Source organism: Pseudomyrmex gracilis, unplaced genomic scaffold (assembly GCF_002006095.1).
Source record: "Pseudomyrmex gracilis isolate BER0280 unplaced genomic scaffold, ASM200609v1 scaffold_603, whole genome shotgun sequence".
NCBI lineage: Eukaryota > Metazoa > Arthropoda > Insecta > Hymenoptera > Formicidae > Pseudomyrmex > Pseudomyrmex gracilis.
Window position 1 is genome coordinate 14,756 of NW_018021187.1, and position 27,487 is coordinate 42,242.

General features: G+C 30.1%; 4 protein-coding genes and 1 long non-coding RNA gene across 5 annotated transcripts in view; 2 read left to right on the forward strand and 3 right to left on the reverse strand.

The window, feature by feature from the left end:
* Positions 1-1,523: 1,523 nt before the first annotated feature.
* LOC109861160 (membrane metallo-endopeptidase-like 1) lies at positions 1,524-8,450 on the reverse strand. The gene is made up of 17 exons (XM_020440689.1): positions 8,442-8,450; positions 7,671-7,804; positions 7,422-7,583; positions 6,548-6,631; positions 6,211-6,425; positions 5,818-6,015; positions 5,416-5,517; positions 5,201-5,342; positions 4,886-5,100; positions 4,584-4,757; positions 4,291-4,391; positions 4,112-4,170; positions 3,966-4,017; positions 3,814-3,881; positions 3,610-3,749; positions 3,289-3,456; positions 1,524-3,199 (listed from the first exon to the last, which is right to left on the reverse strand). Exons 2-17 carry the CDS (start codon positions 7,717-7,719, stop codon positions 3,023-3,025), a joined length of 2,106 nt encoding a protein of 701 aa, XP_020296278.1. The 5' UTR covers positions 7,720-7,804; positions 8,442-8,450; the 3' UTR covers positions 1,524-3,022.
* An 857-nt stretch (positions 8,451-9,307) lies between these two features.
* LOC109861163 (5'-nucleotidase-like) lies at positions 9,308-9,980 on the forward strand. The gene is made up of 3 exons (XM_020440693.1): positions 9,308-9,459; positions 9,607-9,707; positions 9,784-9,980. The coding sequence occupies exons 1-3, from the start codon at positions 9,325-9,327 to the stop codon at positions 9,785-9,787; spliced, it is 240 nt and encodes a 79-aa protein (XP_020296282.1). The 5' UTR covers positions 9,308-9,324; the 3' UTR covers positions 9,788-9,980.
* A 1,816-nt stretch (positions 9,981-11,796) lies between these two features.
* On the forward strand, positions 11,797-19,134 carry LOC109861155 (aminopeptidase N-like). The gene is made up of 13 exons (XM_020440681.1): positions 11,797-11,875; positions 12,439-12,929; positions 13,051-13,488; positions 13,562-13,745; positions 15,154-15,304; positions 15,598-15,694; positions 15,843-16,237; positions 16,469-16,788; positions 17,171-17,358; positions 17,762-18,064; positions 18,292-18,361; positions 18,571-18,630; positions 18,914-19,134. Exons 1-13 carry the CDS (start codon positions 11,873-11,875, stop codon positions 19,025-19,027), a joined length of 2,814 nt encoding a protein of 937 aa, XP_020296270.1. The 5' UTR covers positions 11,797-11,872; the 3' UTR covers positions 19,028-19,134.
* A 2,100-nt stretch (positions 19,135-21,234) lies between these two features.
* LOC109861164 lies at positions 21,235-21,811 on the reverse strand. Its single transcript, XR_002250929.1, has 3 exons — positions 21,753-21,811; positions 21,439-21,606; positions 21,235-21,322 (listed from the first exon to the last, which is right to left on the reverse strand). It is a non-coding gene; the product is annotated as an uncharacterized LOC109861164 (long non-coding RNA).
* Positions 21,812-27,177: 5,366 nt separating this feature from the next.
* The window catches only part of LOC109861162 (SET and MYND domain-containing protein 4-like), an 8,650-nt gene continuing 8,340 nt past the window's right edge, over positions 27,178-27,487 (reverse strand). The window contains exon 6 of the mRNA XM_020440691.1: positions 27,178-27,441. Within this exon, the coding sequence (XP_020296280.1) occupies positions 27,268-27,441 (174 nt within the window). The 3' untranslated portion in view covers positions 27,178-27,267. The remainder of the gene's footprint in view (positions 27,442-27,487) is intronic.

The window sequence follows — 27,487 nt, forward strand, 5'->3', positions numbered from 1 at the left end:
TAATCAACAAGTTTGTATATTATATATTTTTTCTCTTCTATGTATACAAATAGAAATAGCAAAAATATACCAATATTCATGTAAGTGTAATAATATTATATTTTATACTAATATATATATACTAAACTAATAATATCTGAATAGAGTCTGAAAGTAATCTCAATTTATCACTAATTGGTATAATTATACTAAGTATATCACGTTTGTTGTTTTTTGCGCAACCGGAAGTTGTTTGGAAAATCATACGCTCCATGAGAAAACTCATTGGCGATCTGTAACACAAAATGGTCGGAAAGACGCAAGTGTCTCTTGACGGAGATAGCAAAAATTGCAAACGGCGCAAATGCAATATGGGAAATTTGATCTGCGATGCTTTAATTGATTATGTAAGATTTTCTCAATCGGCGAAACGTATATATTAAACGTATATATTAAACGTATATATCTCACAGTGAGAAAACAGTTTCTTAGTATGTTTTGTCAGTATTGCAATACATATTTGTATTCTTAGAAGAAAATGATGGTGTATTGATACGTGTGTATTATTTGCTTGTAGCACGTCATGAAATTTTTGAGCGAGAATGAGTAAACAGATGGTGCCATCGCGGTACATTACAGCGGCAGATTGTTCATTACAAAAGCGAGAAACACGATAAGGTATAAGTACTATACATATATAAATTAAAAGTTTACGTCTCCAAGCACAATCTTGTCATAATCATATCGCTTACAGGTGATCCGAGGTGATATCATAAGCGTTTTGTTTTTCGCAAATGTTGTCGGTAAGACTTCTATGACAGGAAAGCAGGTTACCTCGATGTTAGAATAAAGTGTTCATATTCTTAACAACACAATTTTCACAGGAAATTTGTTTGGCGTTTACTTGCAATACTCGGGATTTCAAGTAAATTTGTAAACAGTAAATCGAATAAATTTGTATTCAGTTAAACAAAAACTTAAGCATCTTGATATTCTCCAAGAATAATCATATGACAAGTAATACTTAACAAGGTGCGTAATGTTTTGTTTAAGTTAAGACAAATTTATTTGATGTGTAGAACGATTTGTTATGTGTAATAATTATTATATAATTAGTATAATAATAAGTTTTTGACATGATTTTTCAACTCCACCGCTGCTTACGTGAAACTAATATTTTTAATTACTACATCTTACCTTTGCATGGTTTTTATACCGTTTTATTAAAAACGAACTTTGTTTTGCAGGTGACCTATAACATAAGTCAATCACCAACCTCGAGAGTAGTTTCCGTTCTAGTGTGATGCGCCGTTTGTCGAGTACCGACATACAGCGATCTTCAAAAGAATACAACCTACACTGTTTTTTGAAACGATTTGTTTACAAAAGGAAAAGAGGGTTTTCACATGTTGGAGAACCGTAAGACATCGTTTTTTGTTATATTCCATAATATCAAATATTTATGTTTTGCGGTATAAATATTATTTTCTAATACGAGTGTCTTATGTTATTGCATGTTATTATCTTTCGACCAATAGTTATCATCACATCAAATTTAAACAGATGTCACAACAGCAAATGCATTAGAACATTATTTCAAACGGCATAGGTAGGTGTATCCAAGTGTAAAGTGATGCATTTCGTACATAGACACAGAAAAAAAAACATCTCCGAGAAAAGTTTTAACTCTCCTAATTTAAAGACAACTTATCGGCGGCTGTTGTAATAATTCTTTTTCTAAGTATCGATTGGTTAGTGAAATTAGAATAGAAACATATTATTAGCTTATAATTGAATCACAAGTAATAAAGACTATATACTATTTTAAGTAATTTGACTATCATTATTACTTGATTGCAGTTAATATTTTTTTTTATGTAAGTAAAAACAGATAAATGATAATGTAATTCTACTTTAATGTGATAGAATTTGATATGTTTGGTTTATATACGATATATGATGCTTGTTTGCATCACATATAGATAAGACACTTAAGTTCTATAAGAAAATAAATTGACATGTACAGTTTAATTTGCCATTTTATGTTTCTTTGCGCTTTTAAAACTGCAATAGAGAGAATAGATGCAATTTATACCGCTGCAGCAGACAGAGAAGATCTGCCTATCTCGTGTAAAGTTTTTCACTTTCATCGGGAAAATAAAAGAATCGTCACGTTCTTACGTGTTTTGTCGAACATATAAAGCGTTACATGCAATTATGTAGACATATGGAGTTTTGTTTTTGTGTGGATATATCAATCGCAATGTATGTTTCTAATCTTTTATACGTCAACCAAATGCACTGCTATCGCATCGCAATGTGCAAAACCTACGGTAGAAATTTATTTTTTGTGAATAATAATTCAAAAAGCAACGAACGCCTTATTTTTTAGACAATAATCTTTAATCACTTTTGAAAATGTTTCGTTTATTTTTGTTTCTATACATTTGGTGTATTCATGCATAAGAACAATAAAACCTAAACCGTCTACAGGACACATACTTATACGTAATACGATATTATTCTCTGAATAATTTATTGAAATGTATATTTGGGTTATTCGTAAAAGAATGTAATGTTTGGTTTTGACTTCTAAGTGTAAAGAAAACCGTAAATTTTCTTTCAACGAATAGTTACATATAACGTTTTTCATATAAATATTCATTTATGTTTCGTATGAGATATAGATATCATACTGACATCTGTAAAAGTACAAATAGTATTTTTACCAAAGTACATAAAGAAATCTACCGTTTCGTAATTTTTGTTTTCTTATTTTTTGAGAGATTGTAAATTATTTAAACAATATACACTTACATTTAATCTGAACTTATACTAAACGTGTCTAAAATTTAACGGTTAGAAAGATACAATTCTTTTCTCTTCAAGAATATCGTAATTATACCGAAATTGCTAATTTTTTTGCAGAAGTCAGTGTGTATATCTAGAAATATAACGATTGTAAATATTCTAAAATGTTTGTTATACAAAAAAAATATCGCGTTAACAATTTATAAGCAAGTTCCATTTACGTCTCTTCAGTTTAGAACCAAAGGGCACATTTCTTTTCCGGATTCATTGGAGTTCCCACAGAGCAATTATAACTCTGGGAGAATTCATGAGAATTTGAAAGGCTGCCGCGAATCCTAATTTCCATCGCAGAATGGACGTCAGAAGTGATATTTTGTGTCACTTCTGGCAGAGCACTTTCACAAAAAAACTAAAAAGAAGAAATGATATTATAATATCTTCCATAGCCCACGTATTTTTACCATACATCTCAATGTACATTCTTTAATAGATATTTACTTGAGCATACGTCAAGAAGAAAATCTGATCTTCGCTGTAATCTTCCAGTCCTTGCAGCCGCCATTCTGTTTCATTCAATCTTGCTTTTCTGTTCTTGTACGCGTAATATGCAGCAACAATTCCAGCAGCATCCGCCGTGTTCTCTTTGAGCGTTTGTGTCCCGTTCACCTAAAAACAACCAATTAAATATATATATTACTTAAAACACTATGGAACAATTATAGATAAAGTTAAACGTCGAGAAACAAAATTCTTCTAAATAACTCAAAAATAAATTAAAAGTTTGGCAGCATTTGTATGCTTTTTTTTAACTTTACTCACTTGAATATTCTCACTTTCCAATCCTGGAATCAGATACTTGTTATAGTGGTCAATGAAACATTGCGTTATATTTTCATACTCATCGATAGACTTTTGTGTCCATGTTTGCATGATGTTTCCATTTTTGTCGAAGTTACGACCTGTACTCAACATTAGTGTAATAAGATTCTTTTTCTCGACACAATACCAGGAAAAATTACTTACCGTCGTCATCAAAGGCGTGATTAATTTCATGTCCAATGACACATCCTAGCTTTCCGTAATTTATTAATCTATTACGTAAATGAGATTAAAAGTTTTTGAGAATAGGTTTTTTGTAACGTTTGTTTGCAAAAAATGATACACATAATACTCACGCAATGCGATTTTGGTCATATGCAGGACTTTGTAAGAAAGCAGCAGTGAGAACTACGTAAAAAGAAAAAAACAAAATAAACGGGAAGGTAATAATAAACATAACCATAAATCTATTTTAGTGTACATTATTAATCAGAGTTTTTACCGAGTCTATTGGATACCATAATGTAGGCGGCTCGCGGTTGTGTCGGTTGGTTTAACCATCTATTAAACAAAAATATAAATATTATAAAAGTCTTAAGTTATGTATACAAATTTACTTATATATATAGCATGTGTACTTCGCAGTACATAACAACAAACACGATTGCATAAAGTTTATACTTTGTCTTGTCTACGGGTGTCCTTAACGAGTTTATCATTTTCTTCGTTTCAAAATTCCATATATTTATAATGTTGTCGAGATATTCCGTACTGATATTCAACTAAAATACATAAAATCACTGCTTTTATAAAAGCACGATAAAATACATAAGTAAATAAACAAATAAATAAATATATAATAGTACGGATGTAAACTATTATTGAGCATCTCTTACTTTGCAAAAAAGAAAAACCATATTATAGTAAACAGGGTTTATTTCTGTGAAATATTTTTTGCTAGAAGATGCACTTACGTCTTCGTAATATCTGTCAATAGCTTCGTCGCTGTACCAATCAGGCCAAAAAAATTCGTGTTTCATATACGTAAGTTTCTCGACAGCCGCTTCTTTTGTAGGCTCATCCATCCATGTGGCGTTTCTTATTTGTTGATGAAGGACGCTTGTAATATCTGTATCTATTTCTGTGATCTACAAGAATTTTGGTTTTGAGTATAAAGTAAGTATATTTTACGTGTATGTATTGTATTTGCTTTTATTGTATGTATATATTAATTTCAGTTTATTGTACGTATCTATTTAAAATGTAACAAACTTACGTCTTGTATGGTATCAAGCGATATGTATTTCTTGACATATTCATGCGAAATAGCATGATCTAAGTTGAGCGAGTTAATGCATGGCATCCAGTTTGTATCATCTTCTTCTAGCTGGGTATTGTCTGCACCTATTATGACGCGAGCAAAGCCACTAAATTTCTGTGGTTTGATGTAATCAGTTAACTTTCTGATTAAACTCCATATCATGAAATTAACTGTAATTAGAGTTCAACATCGTTGAGTTTATAACATACTTTTCTTAGTATTTTACGCTGTATCACTATGTTTTGAACTACACTATTAAAGAAATTTTACCAATAGTACGTGACGGTGTACGTTCTAACAACGGTACTAAATTGATAAGATATTCATACGCTGCAACAAAAAGTTTTTCAGATGGATCTATCGCGATTTTTTTTGATGCAAATAAATCCTGAATGGCTGAGCGCCAGTCAATCTGTAATGAAAAAATTATTCATGAATAAAAAATATGTACTGAAAAATATAAGAAATATAGTATTTTATCGCACCTTCTCTATTATTCCGGGATTTTGCTTGTCGTACTTTTCTTGCAATTGTTGGATTGTTAGCGCAATAAATGTATTAGTTATCCTGTCTACAGTGCTCGTCAACTGTAAGCAGTATAGTACAAGAAAACTAGTCATTTGATGCAATCGGCTCTTGAATAATGTGATCAAAGAACTTACAGTATAAAACAAATATATATATATATATTCATATATATGGTATAATATACACACACGCACATACATACACACATATATATATATATATATATATATATGTATATAGTGACATAAAACACGAAGTTATTTCATGATGTAAAATGTTATTTAAAATATTATGAATTTAATACATAACAATAAGTAAATGTATTGTTTACTATTAATATCGTGATTGTTCATACTAACGTTAGCTAGTTCCGCTTCAAAATGTACGATGTCAAGTGCATCTTGATTAAGTTTAATCATGTTACTTGTTCCGCCATTTTCTGTTATAAGATTTTGCGCAACGGTTACGATGGTAGATTTATACTTTTCTTTCCGCCATTTAGTATTGTTTATGGATATCATTTCGTCTCGAGAAAAAGGAAGAGCAGGTCCAAAAATCTAAAATCATATGTACTTATCATTTTGAAAATTGTTTCTGAACGGTGTTATCTTTAATATGTATGCATCGTTATTTGCAAACAAATAATTGTGTTTGTTCTTTTTAGTACTTTTTTGGTCAAATAAAATAAATACAATGTAGTGTAATATCTATCATATATGTTAATGTATTTTATAAAAATGAAATGTACTTACATAGATAGCGTTACTGTTGGGCAGTTTTAAATCTTGAGATACTTCTATATCATACAGGCCGACGCCTAATAATTTATTGTTATGCAAATTGGTAGTAACATTTTGCCAAGTCAAATTTCTTTCATTCCATTCGTTACGGGACATAACTATTGGCCATCCGCCGTAGCGATTTACAATGGCGTTCAAGTTACTCATACCAAATGCTTTACTAGTTTCTAACATCCAAAAAGTAATAATCGTTTTTTATTATTTTATACGTTGTAATTATTATATTGAGTAGTTAAATTGAAAGCATACGTCGTAATAATTATATTTTTAGTATTGTAGTGTGACGTACCTTTATCCATGCACTGCGCGAATACACGCTTCGCTTTTATGAAAGACATAGTATCGCTCGGTTTAGACGATGCGTTTAAAATTTCTGTAGACAACGAAAATTCGACAGAATGTCACATATACACACAGTCGTGTAATGTATCACATATTGCACAATCCGTATTTCTTAAATTTTTAGTTTTTTTACAGTTAATCATATTTACATAAGAAATAACCAATATTAAGATAACTAGATTCATATAAAATGTAAGAATACTATCAGACTGCGCACATTGCATTTTATACTGTTTGCAGTTATACAACGTTTTTAAAATTTGGAAAACTTCATGACTGTTGGTTTCAGTATACTTGATTATTTCAAGAACTTGACGCGCATACAAAAATCCGTTTGTAGATGTCTCTAATGAGACAGACCAGTTTTGAAATTTGAAGTATTTCAGTTTGCTGCGCACAACGTACACAACACGCAGCAATAGAATATTTATGTTTACAGTTTCATGTGCTATTGAGAGAGTTTATAACTTTCCTGTGTTTCTTTAGAATATTATGGAATGTATATTTTCTCTTGATGTTGCGTGATAGTACTCAAATAACGTTTATATACTATGTTCTAATAATATAATAACAGACGTAGCTTTTGTAAATTACATTTTTTTGTTATTTAGTAATTGTAAATAATTTTGACCAACAATCTTGAATAAATAAAACAATATTGCTGTCAAGTTTCTATCAATTATAAATAAATATATCCAACCCATTTAAACCGATTTAATAGTACTTAGACATAAGTTTATACTTTTGTTGTATATACTTTTGTTTGTGAACATACACAAATGTAGAACATCAAAAAATTGAAACCTTTACTAAAACTTTACCTCGAAGCTGATTTTCTGATTTTTCTATGAGCACTGTGAGAAAGTTAATTACTGCAAATGATGTATATGAGTGGTTACTTTGTAACCATCCGCCACAAGCAAATTTGTAAAAATTGTCACACGGATCGACCGAACGATCAAAAGTAGATATAATTTCTGAAGCTATAGAAATAAACATTACTTTAAATGGTATACAATTAAAACCAAAATGTTATAGATGTAACTGTAATATATAGTTTCTACACGTGCCTGCGTTTTTACATTTATTGGTGGCGCATAACATATATTGCCTGTTCATTGTCGAATCGAAACGTGCGCGTATGCTACTGGTATCAGAAAAATCGTACGTATCGTGCGCATATGTTACAGCTGTCAAAAAAACTCTGCAAAAATGTGTCAAATACGGAAAGAGAAATATATAATTAAAATTTGTAGACATAAATGATAAACGAATAAAACTTATTACAGTAAATATAATGTTAACATTACAAATATTGTTTCTTACATAAAGAAATGATATGTCCCCATAGTGTGATAAATATGTAACACAAAATACAAAGTTGTATTGGCACCTTTTGTTATCGACTGTGTTTGCGATTTCAAAAACGGTCACCAATGAAGTGCCGTCATACAAAAAAGAAAACACTTGAGTTAAATTTTTTTCTAATCGGGAATGTTCAGTATAAAGTATAAAATTAAATATAGAAAGTAGAAATAAAACATATCGTATACCATATATTTGCGCCTCAACAGTTTAATTATAATTCATGGTTATATGCCAAGTGAAGCGTCGTAACGTGTTCAAATGTCGTTCATTACAGACACTTTTGATACGCATATATCTACATAAAGTGTTTTAACGTGAATTTGTAGTTAATAAATACTTTTACTATATTTCAAAATAGTTATACGTAAAATATGTTTGAGACGGAATCATTTAAAAATGTATACGTTAAATGTAAAAGTTTGAGAGTGGTACTATAGTTCTAACTACTTGAAAATTTTTAGCACAGTACCTACCTACGATCGTAACGATGCGCTGAAACTGACTGATTCTGTTTAAAGTTGCGAACAATGCAAAGGGATACGTCTCTTTATGTTTATGTCACAAACACGTGGCATACTCGTGTTTGCCGTGTGAACGAACCACAAGTATACGAACAGTTACATTTGAAATTCGTAGTTTTTCTTTATATAACTCCTAAATTGCAATACGCAACGAGTTACTTACATTACGAGTAAATACGTAAGGTTATTTTTATAAGAAATCAAATCGATTATATATCTTTTTGTCTTAAGTATAAATTTAGGTTTTCATGAATGCATTACAAACGTTGGTTCAGAGCAACATGAAAACTTAAATGCTTACGCACATTGTCTGCACTGGTTGACCGCGTTCAGCAGTAGGTGATTTGTAACAATCGAACGTGATTGGCTCGTTTTCTTGAACAAACAAATCAACGTTGAGTAATGACAAGATAACAACTCGGCCTCTGTTCTGCTAAACGAGGGAAATAAGTGACAATGTGTGTGCGAAGTTTCTATTTTCTAGTTTTCACTCAAGTAACAAAAGTTCTTCTGTATCACATGCATACATGTAGAAAAGAAAACACATAAGTCAAGTGCAATTTACGATTAGTACTAACAATAAGAGAAATCACGCATAGTGAGAGGAATTCGATTCTTGTCGACTCCAGTGTGATGAAGATACATACTTTTTAATCAACAATTGTGTACATTATATATTTTTTCTCTTCTATGTATACAAATGGAAATATTAAGAATATACCAATATTCATATAATTGTAATAATATTATAGTTTATATTAATATAAGCATACTAAGTATATCACGTTTGTTATTTTTTGCGCAAACGGAAGATGTTCGGAAAATAATACGCTCCATGAGAAAACTCATTGGCGATCTGAAACACAAAATGGGTAAAAAGACGCGAATGTTTCTTGACGGAGAGAGCAAGAATTGCAAACGGCGCAACTGCAATATGGGAAATTTGATCTGTGATGCTCTAATTGATTATGTAAGATTTTCTCAGTCGACGAAATGTATATATAACTCACTGTGAGAAAACAGTTTCTTATTATGTTTTGTCAGTATTGCAATACATATTTGTATTCTTAGAAAAAAATGATGGTGTATTGATACTGTGTGTGTTGTTTGCTTGTAGCACGTCATAAAAAATTTGAGCGAAAATGAGTGGACAGATGTTGCAATTACGGTACAGTACAGCGGCAGATTGTCCATTACAAAAGCGAAAATCATGATAAGGTATAAGTACTATACATATATAGATTAAAAGTTCAAGTCTCCAAGCACAATCTTGTCATAATCATATCGCTTACAGGTGATTCGAGGTGATATCATAAGCGTATTGTTTTTCGCAAATGTCGTCCTTAAGACCTCTATGACAGGAAAGCAGGTCCTCTCGATGTTAGAATAAAGTATTCATAATCTCAACAATACAATTTCCACAGGAAATTTGTTTGGCGCTTACTTGCAATACTCGGGACTTCAAGTAAATTTGTAAACAATAGATCGAATAACTTTGTATTCAGGTAAACAAAAACTTAGGCACCTTGTTTTTTCTCCAAGAATAATCATATAATAATTAATAAGTAACAGGGTGCGTAATGTTTTTTTTGAATACAAAAAATAAGTGAATACAAATTTATTCGATGTATACAACAATTTGTTATGTGTAATAATTATTATATAATTAGTATAATAATAAGTTTTTCACATGATTTTTCAACTTTGCCGCTGCTTACTCGAAACTAATATTTTTAATTACTACATCTTACCTTTGCATGGGTTTTATACCGTTTTATTGAAAACGAACTTTGTTTTGGAGGTGACTTATAACATAAGTCAATCACCAAACTCGAGAGTAGTTTCCGTTCTAGTTCGATGCGCCGTTTGTCGAGTACCGACATACAGCGATCTTCAAAAAAATGCAACTTTCACTAATTTCTGAAACAATTTCCTTACAAAAGGAGAAGAGGGTTTTTACATGTTGGAGAACCTCAAGACAACGGTTTTTGATATATTCCATACTATCAAATATTTATGTTTCGCGGTATATATATTATTTTCTAATACGAGTGTCTTATGTTATTGCATTTTATTATTTTTTGACCAATAGTTAGTATCACATCAAATTTAAACAGGTGTCACAACAGCAGATGCATTGGAACATTATTTCAAACGGCATAGGTAGGTGTATCCAAGTGTAAAGTGATGCATTTCGTACATAGACACAGAAAGAAAAACATCTCCGAGAAAAGTTTTAGCTTTCCTAATTTAAAGACAACTTATCAGCGGTTGTTGTAATAATTTTTTTTCCCATTATCGTTTGGTTAGTGAGAATAGAATAGAAACATTTTATCAGCTTAATAATTGAACCACAGTAACTTATAATTGAATCACAAGTAATAAAGACTATATACTATTTTAAGTAATTTGACTACCATTATTACTTAATTGCAGGTAATATTTTTTTTTATGTATGGAAAAACAGATAAATGATAATGTAATTCTACTTTATGTAATAGAATTTGATATGTTTTGTTCTATATAGGATGCTTGTTTGCATCTTATATAGAGGAGACATTTAAGTTCTATAAGAAGATAAGTTGACATGTACAGTTTAATTTGCCATTTTATGTTTTTTTGCGTTTTCAAAACTCTGCAATAGAGAGAATAGATGCAATTTATACCGCGCACAAATGCGTATTGAACAAGTTGCAAATAACGTGCGTGTCTAAGAATAACCAAAACTAAGCGTTGCTTGTTCAAAACCATAAAATAAAATATTAAATTTACAAGGACATTTTAAGGCTTTACGAAAATTTCACCGAAATATATATATAGAGTTTTACGAGCCGATTGCAGGATGTTTGTGCGGAAATATGCATGTATCTTTATATATATACAGGGTGTCCCAGAATTGGCGTACAATCTCTCGTAGGCAGGTAGAAGAAGTAAAACTGAGTCGAAAAGTCCTGAACTATTTTTTTCTATCATTTATAATAAAGGAGTACTTATTGAGTAAAGCAGGCCAATCAGCGCAGATCTTTAGCCAAACGCACGTCAGTGAGCCGCGCGCCTGGTGTGTGTATATTAAACCATTTTCTGGATAAACCATTTTTTTCATAAATGTTTCCTAAACAGTGAAAATACATATTTTGAAACTCAGAATTCTATACACACGTACGTATACTACAACCTAAGTAAGGTCGTTTCCCTCACTACAGACGTTTACATCATAATATGTGTTTATTATTTCACGGAAACGACTGACTTGTAGTCATAGACCACCTTTCGAACAAGCAAGATTGCAGATATTTGTTGGCAATACGTTTTTCAACTTATATGGCGATAACACGTATAAAGTGGCGTTTATAATTGTAAGAGATAGAAATATTATCTTAAATATGGTAAGTTATGGAAGGCTCGTATGTGTTGAATATTTATATTTGTTGTAAACTATAATTTTTATTTCTCATCACACGCTAAAACAATTTGGAATCCGATTTTCTTCTTTATATTTAAAAAATTTATATCTACTTTAGTTTATCACTTAATGTACAAATCGTACTACTCGGTAATATACTCTATATACAAATATTACATAAATATTACTACGATCTAAAAATATCGTTTTTACTTTGCCGTAACTTACAATGTGTGACATACTATATAATTGAAACGCGCTTGTAAAATGTAGGCAAATTTAATCTTCAATCGTCTTTCTACAAGTCAAAGTGAGAAAAACAGCGCAATCATGACAACTTACGTGAATGTATGTGTGTGCGTATGTGATAAACATAAAGACGTATCAACTTAGTGATAAACATATCTTTTAACGGTCATACACAATTGTTTTTGACGAGTATATTTAAAAACAAGTAATATTTATTGTGTATACATCGGAATCATGTGTTGTTGTTTATTTGCGCGCGAAAATCACTTCTTGTTTATAACAAAATAAATTATATAGATTCACAGTACACAGATGCTTACGTTCTATGGAACTATGTGTTTAATATTTCTAACCGGAATTGCTACTTCAACTGATGAAAATTTATCTCAAGAACCGCAGTGTATACAACCGATAGAATATTTTTTAAATATTTCTGAGGAAGTACAAACTAATTCACTCAACGTCAATTCTCGTATCAAACTCAATATTTCATGTACAGAACAAACAATACGACTGTATGTCAAAGAATATTGTCATGTTACATACGATTTTAACATCACTACTAACATTCCTCGGCATAATTATTCGCATTGGTTATACGAGCCATTTTCTACGAAAGAAGGATTCATTGACATCGTTCTCAAGGACCAATATGTAGACGATTTTAAAATAAAACAACGAAAAAGAGATATACGACCTGGAATATATTGGATAACTGCGAGATATAATTGCATTTTAGAGAAAGTTGCAACGATCTTCTTATATGTAAATCAAATCAATAAAGTAAAGTAAGTAACCGCTATTGCAGCAAGTAGTTCTTTTATTTTTGTAGAGAAAATAAGATGTATAAAACTTTGTTAGGTAAGAAACAATGTACTCTTAGACAATCAACGTTTTTTCATTATTTAGATATTTGATTTTGCCACGTACTCCTGCTGAATGGATATTTCCATATTGGAAAAATCCCGCAACCGAAGCCAAATTTACTCTTCAAATAAAACATGATTACGCTCAAACAGTTCTATCACATATGCGTGGTGATCAAATAGCGCAAAATGATCAACTTTATACTTTATTCCATACTACACCTAAATTATCCACTCATTTGGTAGCAANAGCAGTCGTACCATCCGAATGTATCAATAAAGTTTGGTTAGATACACATCTTATTACTTACGGCAGATTGCAAGTGAAAAACGACATTTTATTCGCAGTGTTTCTTATAAATAATGTTATTAACCACAATATAAAAAATAACACGTCATCCTCATACGTGCAGTATGTAGTACTTCCAATAAACTCCAACAATTACGAAACTATGGTAACTACTGGACTTGTACTGTTCAGGTAAAATTAGCTTAAAACAATCATACATATNATAAAAACGACAAAATTGATGTAAGAACAATATTATTTTTAGAGACGCTAATATTGCATACAATNGAGAAGTAGATTCAATTATAAAACAAATGAAAGTAACATGTTTGGTTGTACGCAGTGTGCTACAAGAAATATTCAGTGAATGGTTAGTTACATTGAAACAATCTGATCCTTGGTTCCTTGAAGGTTTTTTGACAGTTTACGGAGTTTATTTAGTCGATCAAGTAAGTCTTGCATTTAATGGAATTTTGATGATAGATATTACACTAAGATATTATGTTATACGTATATATAGTATTAAAACATTTTAAAACTATATATATATGCATAATACTGTAACATTAATACTTAAAAAATTATATTTTTTGTATTTCTATTAAAAGACGTAACATTATACACAATTTAATTCTACATATACACATGTATATGTAAGTAGATACGTTAGCGTCAAACCCCGAAATCCCGTCTATTTTAGAATTGACTAGTCAATATCCGAAGTAACCAAGCGTTTTGAGCAAAGTCAAAAACAGTTCTTTTTTTCGGGTTTTGACTGTTGTGATTTTAGTCAATTTTAGAAGTAATTAACACGGCTGGTCAAAATTGAAAACTCTATGAAAACTTTGTNTTATCACTTCGAACTTTGACTAGTCAATCCCAGATGGGTACAAAATAAATCGGAAGATGTGTCAATCAGACTCGATCGGATAGACCAGTATTAAAACAAGACTAATTGTTTTATGTTCTTTTTGTTGGTGTTGTAAACGTGTAGGCAGAGGGGGCTGCGCCCCTTCCTGCACCCCCTCCTTAAAATCTAACCTAACCCTAACTTGTGTTACTAAAATATCAATAAAAATGAGTGAAAATTTTGCGAGGGAGAGTGGAGAAAGAAAAGTTTTGGATTAGGGTCAGGTTAGATTTTAGGGAGGGTGCAAAGGAAGCGCAGCCCCTTTGTTTACACGTTTACAACATCAATAAAGAGAACATGAAAGAATTAGTCTTGTTTTAATACTAGTCTATCCTATTGAGTCTGATTGACACATTTTCCGATTTATTTTGTGCCCATCTCGGACATCCGACATCCTGCGTTCCGTTTCATATAAGCGCGTTTATCAATAGTACATGTAATGTATAGTACAAATAAATGCGCGAAACGGTACGCAGCTCAAGGTTTGATTCTTTAGATTTCAATTTTGACCAGCCGTGTTGGTTACTTCTGAAATTGACTAAAATCACAACAGTGTCAAAACCCGAAAAAAAGAACTGTTTTTGATTTTGCCCAAAACGCTTGGTTACTTCGGATATTGACTAGTCAATTCTAAAAATGAGGGGATTTCGGGTTTTGCCGCTAACATATATGCGAAACGATATGATAGATAAAAATATATATATTGAGTAGTCATCTCAAAAACTATGTTAAAAGAGTTTAGTATCCCATTTTATATTCAATTGGTTTTTGTAATATTTTCAGAAAGTTTCTAGTGATATTACTACTAATAATTTGCATATGTGAAAACTTTTTCTATTTCTTGAAATTACTAACAATCGGATAGCTTAACACTATATATTTGTATTTAAAACTAAATAACAAAATTAAAGTAGATATATGTGTAATCATACAAACCGTGTTAATAGATTTACAATGAAACTTTACTGAAGTCGATTGCGATCCAGACACGACGAGTAGTTTTTGAATATACACAAGCATATATTGAATCTAGTGTGCCTATACAAGAAAATCTATTTTTTCAAAACGTAACACTTAGTGCCATGTGGAAAGAAAAATGTAAGAAAACTAAGAATTTAAAACTTTTAATTGCTTAAGTCAGTGCTTACGAAACTGCAGAACGATATAAAATCTCATTCTATATATTCGAAATTTATGAAGAAAAAAAATACAAAAAAATACAAAAAATGAAATTATGTAAAATAATGTTCGTGAATATTTTATCAAACTATACAAGAACATACACCTATCATTGTCTGCATGTAAAAAACATGAAAGTGGATATACATATGATATACATACTTTTGTGATAATTGTTTGATACCTTTCGATTAATTAAAATTATGTTGTAGCATTTAGTATATTCTCTATGATCAATAATTTCTTTTATAAGAAAAATGTTCTATACAACTCTATTTTTGAGGAAGCGATAAAATTGTATTCTATCACGTAAGTAATAATTATTAAAGTACTTACAAAATGTATAGTAAACTATGAGTTGCATTATACGTAACGTGAAAACAGTATCGCATATTTTTCTATAAAAGGTAAAACATACACTTAATGTATTTTGTGTTATGCTTTTTGTTGTTATTAGTAAGAATACATCACGTGATACATTTAATGAACAGTCCATTCTTGATATTCTATGGGAAAATGTACGTGTTGTGCCGGCCATACATAAAAATATTCGTTTAGAGACTATAAATATAAAAAATGTGATAACGTCNTGGATAACACAACATGGTTATCCTGTAGTACAAGTAACACGAAACAATGACGCACAGTCTCTCACAATAAAAGTTATAGATTGTATCGCAGTGAATCAAAAAGAATTGTGTGAACACAAGTGGTGGATACCTATAATTTATGTAACAATATCAAAAAATAAGTCTATTACACACCATTACTCGTACCTNGACCAAGAAAGAAAAGATATCGTTGTTTCGAATATTGAGGAAGATGATTTTATCGTGATCACAGAGCAAAATGGTAATACAATCAAGTTATTATCGTAGATTCCTATGTATTTGTTATTGTATATTCAAACTTTGTACCACCGTATTACATTTACTCTGCTCTTTATAATATAAGGTTTATTCTTTTATTCTTTTCTGTTTTTCTCGCTTTTTTTCTTTGGTTATTTCTCTTTCTCTGTCTTTGTTTCTTTGTCTTTTTCTATGTTTTTTGTATTACTTTTCTCTAAACATTTGTTTGTTGTAGGATATCGCGTTAACTATGATTATAAATTTTGGGAAAAGTTTGGTTTCCTTCTGAAAAATGGAAAGCCACAAAATTGGGATATATATGAAGTATCTGACGTCACGTTAGCCCAAATTCTCGACGATGCCTTTTATTTTTTAATGCAAAATACAAAGTACAACGAACATCCTGTTGTAGGAATGAGTAATATAGACATGTTTTTCAATCTTGCTAGCAATATACTTTACGTGGAAAATGCGTACATAACATGGTATCCAATATTTAATGCTCTTCAATACATATCAAAGATTTTTCCGTTCCCAGAAAGCGGAAAAATCAAGGTAAATATTACTACAATAAAATACTAAAGAAAAACTGTAAAAAAAATAAAAAATTGAAATTAAAATAAAGAAATAGTCAGTAAAAAATTTTTATACTATACATTTTTTACGTTATGTTTCTTTATCGTTTGTTTTTCGAAAAGTGACAACCGAAAACAACTCTATAAAATTGTATATCCATGACTTTTTAAAACAAAATAACGGAACACATTTGCATCTATATACGTATATTTATTTTTAATAGTGGAATATATACAATGTTTCACTTTATACAATAAATTATTCATAGAAAGTGTTTCTTAAACAAAACTATTTGACTACTCTTAAAGATACAGATTAATCAAAATACATATAGTAACACACTTTACACTGTTTTTTATAGAATAAAGCGATAGAAATATTCAACAAATTTCTTGAAGATACATCACATAAAAATGTTTCCGAGAATAGCATTGATACTCAATTATATCACGAAGCTTTAAAATGGACATGTATTCTTGGTAGTTCAAAGTGCAATAAACACCTTACTGATATATTAGAGTGGCATTTACAAAATCCTGCACAAAACAAGTACGTTTTTCTATTTCTTTAGTACCAACTGACGTTTGTATAACACTTTTCTCTCTACTGATATATTATACATAATATTATATATCTGACAACATGAGTCTTGATATAGTAGTATGATATTTGCAAAAATATTAAACATTCGCGAGTGACATATTTTCTAAAAAAATGTAAAATTTTTTACAAACCGTACATAGATTTGTACAGTTCAATTACACATATATTTATATATAAAGTTAAATAGACATGACCTCAAAAAGTGTCTTACTTCTACGATTATAAAAAACGTAATAGCATATGTGGCATAAGTAATGACATATCATTACGATATCATGAGAAAAGTAAACTCGTCCGAATGATAAGTGGCTAAGTAAAATTATAAATATAGTTTTGTGAATATTTACAGATTGTTGTTAAGTTGGCAGAAATGGATATATTGCCAAGGTGTGACATTAGGAATTATAAATGATTACATGTTGTTGCATACAATACGAAACATTTATTTGTCACAAGAAAAGCACAACCAATTTTTTCAGCTTTTATTTTGTCGTGGACACAATTTTAAATTAGAAGTGCGTTATGCACAAGAACATCATTTAGGAGAAGAAAGGGATTTTGTTAACCTTCTTTTTGATATTGTTGCAAGGCATGTAAAAAAGTTTTCTTCACTGGATATTATAATAAGTCAAATACAAAATAAATTCCTAAGGTAAACAAAGTTTTCTAAATAAACCTGTTAATGTTTGTATTGTCTTATTACTGTATGTACAATATGTATAATTTACACTATACATCTTGTATGTAGTTTATATCTGTATATGTATATTATGTTTATTCAATTTATATACAGTAGTTTTTTATATCTTACAAGAGTATAATGTAAATACTAAGAAAGATTTTATATTAATTATCTGTTATATGTGTTTCATTTAAAAGACCGGTTGGCCTACTTGCAGTTGTGAATTTTAGTATTAACCACATATATTCAGATGAAGATTCTGAAACGGTACGTTATGTGAACTTAACCGTTTAATACAGCTATAACTGTAAAACAATCTTTTTTTTTATTCGATTACGTAACTTAATGTATGTATGTAATGAAAGTATATTAGTAAGTTATATAAATGTAGTTTAGCATAGTAAAAAAATCACATATATAATAGTGAGTGATTTAGAAGTATTATATTCAATATTATTATTCCATGGTGATTTTAGATTACGAAGACTGTACTAGTGATGGTTACAAATTTTATCAACAGATATAATCTAGAAACGGTGAGAGGAGGTTTTATAAATAGAATATAGTTTTTAAATAAAAGTTAAAAATTATTTTACAAAATTAAGTTTCTAAAATAAAAATTGTTATATGTGTTCAATACTTGTTACGTGTTTAAATCACATTTTTTAATGGTTTACACGTACTTACATGGTTTTATTTTGTTTTCTTTTGTAGTAATTTTTGGTTTTTTGATAAAAATATATTCTTTACCATTATTAACTTATTACTTCTCCAAAAGTATACAAGATGTTATCGTATTTATAATTCAAATTTTTTTAGCCAATATTAGTTATACACGAAATCATTATGAAGAAAGTTGAGAATCGTCGTACGTTTATAAATGATATGAGAATGAACATTCGCGATGTACCTTATTATCTCCTAAATTATTAATCAAGTGACAATAAATTTTACGAAGTGTTTTGTATAGACAGTTGCTTTTTAATTTAAATAGAAAATGAAATCTATGTATTGCTTTTAAAACTAAAGTTATTTTTGTAAACCAAGATTTAATTTATTTTATGGCTCAAAAAAGTAATTATTAGTTATGTTTGAAATGTAAAAATTACAGATTTTAATACATTTAATAAGTTGCAAAATGATCATAAAAGTAAATTAAATATTTGGTAAAATGAATGCTTATAATACACTATATTTCATCTTACATAACTGCGAATAAGTATAAATTTAAGTTTAACCAATTGCTCAAAAATGAATATATACAGCACACGTTATAGAAAAACACATAATATGTAAGTATATAAAACTATGAAATATATGAAAAAGAAACATTTATCAATAATCTATATGAAACAGTCATATGTATGACAAAATATGTTACATAGATACTTACGACGCTTTTTAATGCTTGCTTTAACGCGCTACACCCATCATAACAGGTAGAACGCATTATGCACGGCTAGAAGCAACTCGATTGCCAATCAATTATGAAGCTTTTCCATAAGAGTAACGCGTTCTGTTTGTATATAAGAGCGTTTAAACGTGGCGCAACCCGAGTATTGTGAACGTTTGAAACAGAAATAACAAAATCTATATTACAACTAGTTACAAAGGATATTAATTAATACAGTTTTACAAAAATGTGTATGTAATTAATGTGAATTACATAATGTCATATCTAACGTAAAATGTAAAGTCGTCAATGTTCTAATCGTCATGTGAATCAAATATTTAAACTATAATTTTGAAAATAATTGTAATAAGAAATTACTATACTGCTTTTTAAATAAGAGTCAATGTTGAAAAACTATAATTTGTTACATTTTTAGAGCAAAAATGCTTTGTGTATATAATAGTTTGTAACCAAGAGTTTTTATAAAGAAAAAATTTTTTGTAAACGGTAAGATTTTAATAAATATAAACATAGATAAAGTGATGCAAACTTGAAGTCGGCAGTCGCGCGTGGATTACACACTAATTTCTACTTCCACCGCGAGTTACCTCTTAGCGCACAGGATCGACGAATATAATCATTTATCCGTCGAGCAAACGCACTCCCATAACGCAATCCTATAACGATGTTCAAAACCTATGTTAGAAATTTAGTTTTTGTGAAATATAATACAAATAGCAAAGAACGTAGTTTTTTAGACAATAATCTTTAATCAGTTTTGAAAATGTTCCGTTTGTTTTTGTTTCTATACATTTGTTGTATACATGCATAAGAACAATAAAAACTTAAACTTCTACAGTACACATACCTACGTATACATAATACATTATTATTCTCTGAGTGATTTATTGGAATGTATATTTGGATTATTCGTAAAAGATTGCAATGTTTGTTTTTGACTTCTAAATGTAAAAAAAACCGTAAATTTTATTTCAACAAACCTCAAGCGCAAGCAAGTTCAAATATTTGTTTTATACGGAAAACAAAATTTAATTAAAAACGAATTTAATTCATTCGTGATTCTTATAAAATTTAATTATTTTTAATTAAATGTGTGGACCATCGTGAAACGTTTTATACATGCAGAAAGAAAATTAGAGTATATGTTATCGCATATGATTTTACTTCCCAAGCATATAGTGTACATATGTAGTATACATATAACTTTTTTCAAATAAATATTCACTTATGTTTCGTATGCATAGATATCATACTGACATCTGGAAAATTCCAACTAGTTTTTTCATCATAGTCCATCAAGAAACCGTTTCGTAGATTTTGTTTTCTTATTTTTTAATAGAGAGATCGTAACTTATCTAAACACTATACACTTACTCTTAGTCTAAACTTATACTAAATGTGTCTAGAATTATGCGTTTATAATTATACATTTTTTAGCACTTCAATAAAATTGTTACTATACCGTACTTGCTAATTTTTTGCAGAAGTCAGTGTGTATATCTAGAAATATAATTGTAAATATTGTAAATATTATAAAATATTATAATTGGAAATATTCTAAAATGTTTGCTATACAAAAAAAATATCGCGTTCACAAATTTGTAAGCATGTGGCATTTACGTCTCTTCAGTTTAGAACCAAAGATCACATTTCTTCTCCGGATTCATTGGAGTTCCCACAGAGCAATTATAACTCTCGGAGAATTCACGAGAATTCGAAAGGCTGCCGCGAATCTTAATTTCGCTCGCAGGATGGACGTCAGAAGTATAATCAATACTTTGTATTGTTTCTGGCAAAGCACTTTCGCAGAATAACTAAAAGAAGAGATGATATTAATAACTTCCATATATATAGTCCATATATTTTCACCGCCTGTTCATTGACCGTAGTGTCCATACATCTCATTGTACATTCTTTAATAGATATTTACTTGAGCATACGCCAAGAAGAAGATCTGATCTTCGCTATAATCTTCCAGTCCTTGCAGCCGCCACTCTGTTTCATTCAATCTTGCTTTTCTGTTCTTGTACGCGTAATATGCAGCAACAATTCCAGCAGCATCCGCCATGTTCTCTCCGAGCGTCCGTTGCCCGTTCACCTAAAAAAAAAAACCAAGTATTTACTCAAAAAACCATGGAAATTATGCAATTATAGACTAATTAAAACATCGAGATTCTTCTAAATAACTAAAAAATAAAGTAAAATTTGGTTTACATTTGTATGCTTTTTTTTAAATTTACTCACTTGAATATTCTCACGTTCCAATCCTGGAACCAGATACTTGTTATATTGTTCAATAAAACATTGCATTATATGTTTATACTCTTCAATAGAATTTTGTGTCCACGGTTGCACGACATTCCCATGTTTGTCTATGTTATAACCTGCACTCAACGTTAGTGTAATAAGATTTTTTTTCTCGACTTAGTAACAGGAGAAATTACTTACTGTCTTTATCATAGGCGTGATTAATTTCATGTCCAATAATAGATCCTAGCTTTCCGTACTTCATTAATCTATTACGTAAATGAGGTTAAAAGGTTTTGTGTGAAAAGTTTTTTTTGTAACGTTTTTTTGCGAGAAATGATACACATAATACTCACGCAATGTGATTTTGGTCGTACACAGGACTTTGTAATAAGGTAGCAGTGAAGACTACATAAGAAAAATAACACAATAAACAGAAAAGTAATAATAAACATAAATATATAAATCTATTTTAGTATCAATTTTTATTCAGATTTTTACCGATGCTATTGAATATCATGTTGTATGCTTCCGGTAGTGTCGGTTCGATTAACCATCTATTAAACAAAAGTATAAATATTATAAAAGTCTTAATTTATGTATACAAATTTTTTTATATATACAAGGTGTCCCGCAATTGCCGTCTTATCGCTCGTAGGCAAAACAAAGTGGGTATTCTAAGACAAAAAGTTCTATATCTCTTTGGAAGATTCGCAATAATTAACGAGATATGAATTAATAAAGATCCGCTAATCAGCGTGCATTCAGCGTAAGGAGAGCGAAACAATATTACAAATATTGTTTCTTACATAAAGAAATGATATGTCCCCATAGTGTGATAAATATATAACACAAAATACAAAGTTGTATTAACGCCTTTTGTTCTTGACGTTGTTTGCGATTTCAAAAACGGTCACCAATAAAGTGCCGTCATAAAAAAAGAAAACACTTGAGGTAAAGTTTTTTCTAATCGGGAATGTTTAGTATAAAGTATAAAATTAAATAAAGAAAGTAGAAATAAAACATATCTTATACCTTATATTTGCGCCTCAACAATTTAATTATAATTTATGGTTATATGCTAAGTGAAGCGTCGTAACGTGTTCAAATGTCGTTCATTACAGACACTTTTGATACGCATATATCTATGTACATGAAGTGTTTTAACGTGAATTTGTAGTTAATAAATACTTTTACTATATGTCGAAATAGTTATACGTAAAATATGTTCACAAGACGGAATCATCTAAAAATGTATACGTTAAATGTAAAAGTTTGAGAGTGGTACTATAGTTTTAACTACTTGAAAACCTTTAGCACAATATCTACCTACGATCGTAACGGTGCGCTAAAAGTGACTGATTCTGTTTAAAGTTGCGAGTAATGCAAAGGGAAACGTTTCTTTTTGTCACAAATACGTGGCATACTCGTGTTTGCCGTGTAAACGAACCACAAGTATATGAACAGTTATATGTGAAATTTGTAGTTTTTCTTTATATAACTCCTAAAGTGCGATACGCAACATATTACTTACATTACGAGTAATTACGTATGTTTATTTACAAGAAAAAAATCATTATTATATTTTTTTGTTTTGATTATAAATTCAGGTCTTCATCAATGCACTACGAACGTTGGTTCAGGGCAACATGAAAAATTTAATGCTTGTGCAATTGTGTGCACTGGTTGGCCGCGTTCAGCAGTACAAACTGCTTTGTAACAGTCGAACGTGATTGGCTCTTTTTTTAGAACAAACAAATCAATGTTGAGTAATGACAAGATAACAACTCGGCATCTGTTCTGCTAAACGCGGGAAATAAGTGACAATGTGGGCAAAGTTTTAAGTTTTTATGTTGCACTCAAGCAACGAAAGTTTCTCTGCATCTCATGCATACATGGAAAAAAAAAAAACACATAAGTCAAGTGCATTCTACCAATAATACTAACAATAAGAGAAATCCGATTCTTGTCGATTCTAGTGTGATGGAGATACATAATTGTTAATCAACAATTACGTACATTATATATATATATATATATTATCTTCTTTTATATATTTTCTTCTTTTTTATGTATATCAATGGAAGTATTATAATTATACCCTAATAAGCACATTTTGAAAATATTGCACAAAAATGGCATCATGAATAACGGCGATTTTGAATAATTTCATTAAGATGATTCGCCATAACGCAACAGTTTTGCCGAAATAAAATTTTGTAAATAATATTTGTCAAAAATTGCGGAAGAGTCGGTATGCATTTCTTTAAGTATATACATGAATTAAGTTGATTTCTTCATATACAATTATAGTTCTACATATTTTAACCCTTAAGTGTATTTTAACCTACTAGTGTGTGATATCGCACCACGAAAATTTTCAAACTGCTGGCATTTACGCAGAAATAGTTGTTTTACTACAAATTTTTAATTGCAAAATAATGTTTTCATTAAATTTAAATAATACCACCGGATTTGTGAGACAATTTTACCCCAGAAAAGTGAAGTTATAAAGATTTCTGTTTTAATCCTCAGAATATATTTACAATTAAAATTGTCAAATCTCAATTCGCACCAGAGTACCATTAGTAGGTGCTCAAGTGAAGTGTACCATTTAAAGGTTAAACATCACATAGCTGAAATTTTTTTCTCAATTATTGGACAATTTCTTTTTGAAATTAATTTTGCAAATATGCTGCTAAGATGATTCACCATATCGTTACAGTTTTGCCGAAATAGTATTTGGAAAATAATTTTGTAAACAACTACAAATATTTTATAAAAAGTCAATGTTTTTACATCTATTTCCTAAAATATATCTGTATAATTGCAAATTACAATTTTCGTGCAAGATTTCGTCACATAATTTTGTAAATGTTTTCCTATCAGGATATCAATATTTATATTGGTATAATTATAATATTGTAATAATATTATATTTTATATTAATATAATTTATACTAATTATATTACGTTTGTTATTTTTTGCACAGGCGGAAGATGTTCGGGAAATGATACGCTCCATGAGAAAACTCATTGACGATCTGGAACACAAAATGAGTGGAAAGACGCTAGTGTTTTTCTGACGGACATAGCAAGAATTGCAGACGGCGTAAATGCAATATGGGAAATTTGATCTGTAATGCTCTAATTGATTATGTAAGATTTTCTCAGTCGGCGAAATGTATATATGTCTCACTTTGAGAAAACATTTTCTTATTATGGTTTGTCAGTAGTGCAATACATATTTGTATTCTTAAACGGAAATGATGATGTACTGATACCGTGTGTATTTTTTGCTTGTAGCACGTCGTGGAAAATTTGAGCGAGAACGGGTTGACAGATGTTGCCATTGCGGTACAGAACAGCGACAGCTTCAGATTGCCCATTACAAGAGCGAGAAACACGATGAGGAATAAGTAATATACAGGGTGTCTTAGAATCGCCGTACAATCTCTCGTAAGCACGTAGAAGTAAAACTGAGTCAAAAAATTCTGAACCAGTTTTTTCTATTACTTATAATAAAGGAGTAATTGTTGAGTAAATCAGGTCAATCACAGCGCCGACCTTTAGTCAGGCGCACGTCAGTAAGCCGCACGAAGCGCTCACACACACCAGGCTCACTGACGTGCGCCTGGCTACAGGTCGGCGCTGATTGGCCTGATTTACTCAATAATTCCTTCTTTATTATAAATAAATTTGTATTCACTTAAACAAAACTTTACGCATCCATTATTTATAAATAATAGAAAAAAATGGTCCAGGACTTTTTGACTCAGTTGTACTCCTTCTACCTGCCTACGAGAGATTGTACGGCAATTTTGGGTATGCCGTATGTGACTTGAAAGTTCACTTCTTCAAGTAAATTTTGTCATAATCATATCGCTTACAGGTGATACGAGGTGATATCATAAGCGTTTTGTATTTCGGAAATATCGTCGGTAAGACCTCTATGACAGGAAAGCAGGTTCTGTCGATGTTAGAATGAAGTGTACATAATCTCAACAACACAATTTCCACCGGAAATTTGTTTGGCGCTTACTTGCAATACTCGGGACTTCAAGTAAATTTGCAAACAATCGAATAAATTTGTATTCAGTTAAACAAAAAATTAGGCACCTTGTTTCTTCTCCAAGAATAATCACATGACAATTAATAATTAACAGGGTGCGTAATGTTTTGTTTAAGTAAATACAAATTTATTCAATGTATACAACGATTTGTTATGTGTAATAATTATTATATAATTAGTACAAGAATAAGTATTTATAATTTTTTACATGATTTTTCAACTCCGCCGTTGCTTACTCGAAACTGATATTTTTAACTGCTTCATCTTAACTTTGCATGTTTTTTATATCGTTTTATTAAAACCGAACTTTTATTGCAGGCGTATAACATAAGTCAACCACCAAGCTTGAGAGTAGTTTCCCTTCAAGTTCGATGCGCCGCTTATTAGTACCGACATACAGCAAGAGAGCTTCAAAAGAATGCCACCTACACTGTTCTCTTAAACGATTTTCTTGCAAAAGAAGATGGATTTCACATGTTGGAGAATCTCAAGACAACGTCTTTCAATATGTTTCCACAATATCAAATATTTATTTTTTGCGGTATTTTTTAATACGATTGTTATCGTATTAAAATTATTTTATCGTATTTTATTATCTTTCGACCAATATTTATCATGACATCAAATTTAATCAGATGTCACAACAGCAAATGCATTGGAACATTATTTCAAACGGCATAGTGCGGTGTATCCAGGTGTAGAGTGATGCATTTTGTACGTAGACACAGAAAAAAAACATCTCCGAGAAAAGTTTTAACTCCTGATTTAAGGACAACTTATCAGCTGGCTGTTGTAATAACTTTTTTTCCCATTATCGTTTGGTTGGTGAGAATGAAATATTACCAGCTTATATATAACTTACAATTGAATCACAAGTCTTGTAATACAAACTATATACTATTTTAAATAATTTGACTACCATTATTAGTTAATTGCAGCAGTTAATAGTTTTTTTATATATTTTTTTTATTTGTAAATCATTATAAATACAAATAAAATATTACAAATAAAATAAAGGAAAATTACAGAAAATGACACATAAAAAAGTTTACCGTTATAGAGATTAAATAGTATTATATAATTGTCCTTAGACGTTTGAATATTTTAAATACAAATACAATATTTTAAAACCACAGTACATTGTTAAAAAATTACACTTAGTAAATATAACATTTTTAGATGTGTAAAACATATGTGTGTGTGTGTGCGTGTGTGTGTGTTGGTGAATGAGTGAGTGTAGATATATTATATATATTTTCTCAAAAAATACTTTTTCACGGAACTTTTTTATATATATTAAACAGAAAAATATAAATCTCTTCCAAAGAATCTCCATAAGATAGCTTCTTACGTTAAAATCACACATTGTAGAAACAACTACTACGAAAAAAAAACTTCTTAATCTTTTCTTATTTATTGCATCTCACTCGATAGAATGCTTTATACTTTGCCGAACGAAAAATATAATAAAACATTTCTCCCCTGCTTTTCGCTTTCCCTCACTTTTGGTATTTCAAATCTATTTCCAATCAAGTTGTACACTCGCGTTAACGTTGTAATGACGCTGACCATCTCCGAACAAGGCATCGGCGCACATTCGTGTAGTACTTGCACCATCATTAGTAAATCATCGATGACATAAGGCTTGTCTTGTATTTCA

Coding starts and splice junctions, on each gene's coding strand:
- LOC109861160 (XM_020440689.1), bottom strand. CDS start 7,719: ATGAACAGGCAATATATGTTATGCGCCACCAATAAATGTAAAAACGCA. Junction 7,584..7,670: donor CAATAAATGTAAAAACGCAG/GCACGTGTAGAA, acceptor TTATTTCTATAG/CTTCAGAAATTATATCTACT. Junction 3,750..3,813: donor TCACGCCTTTGATGACGACG/GTAAGTAATTTT, acceptor TGTTGAGTACAG/GTCGTAACTTCGACAAAAAT.
- LOC109861163 (XM_020440693.1), top strand. CDS start 9,325: ATGAGAAAACTCATTGGCGATCTGAAACACAAAATGGGTAAAAAGACG. Junction 9,460..9,606: donor GTGATGCTCTAATTGATTAT/GTAAGATTTTCT, acceptor GTTTGCTTGTAG/CACGTCATAAAAAATTTGAG.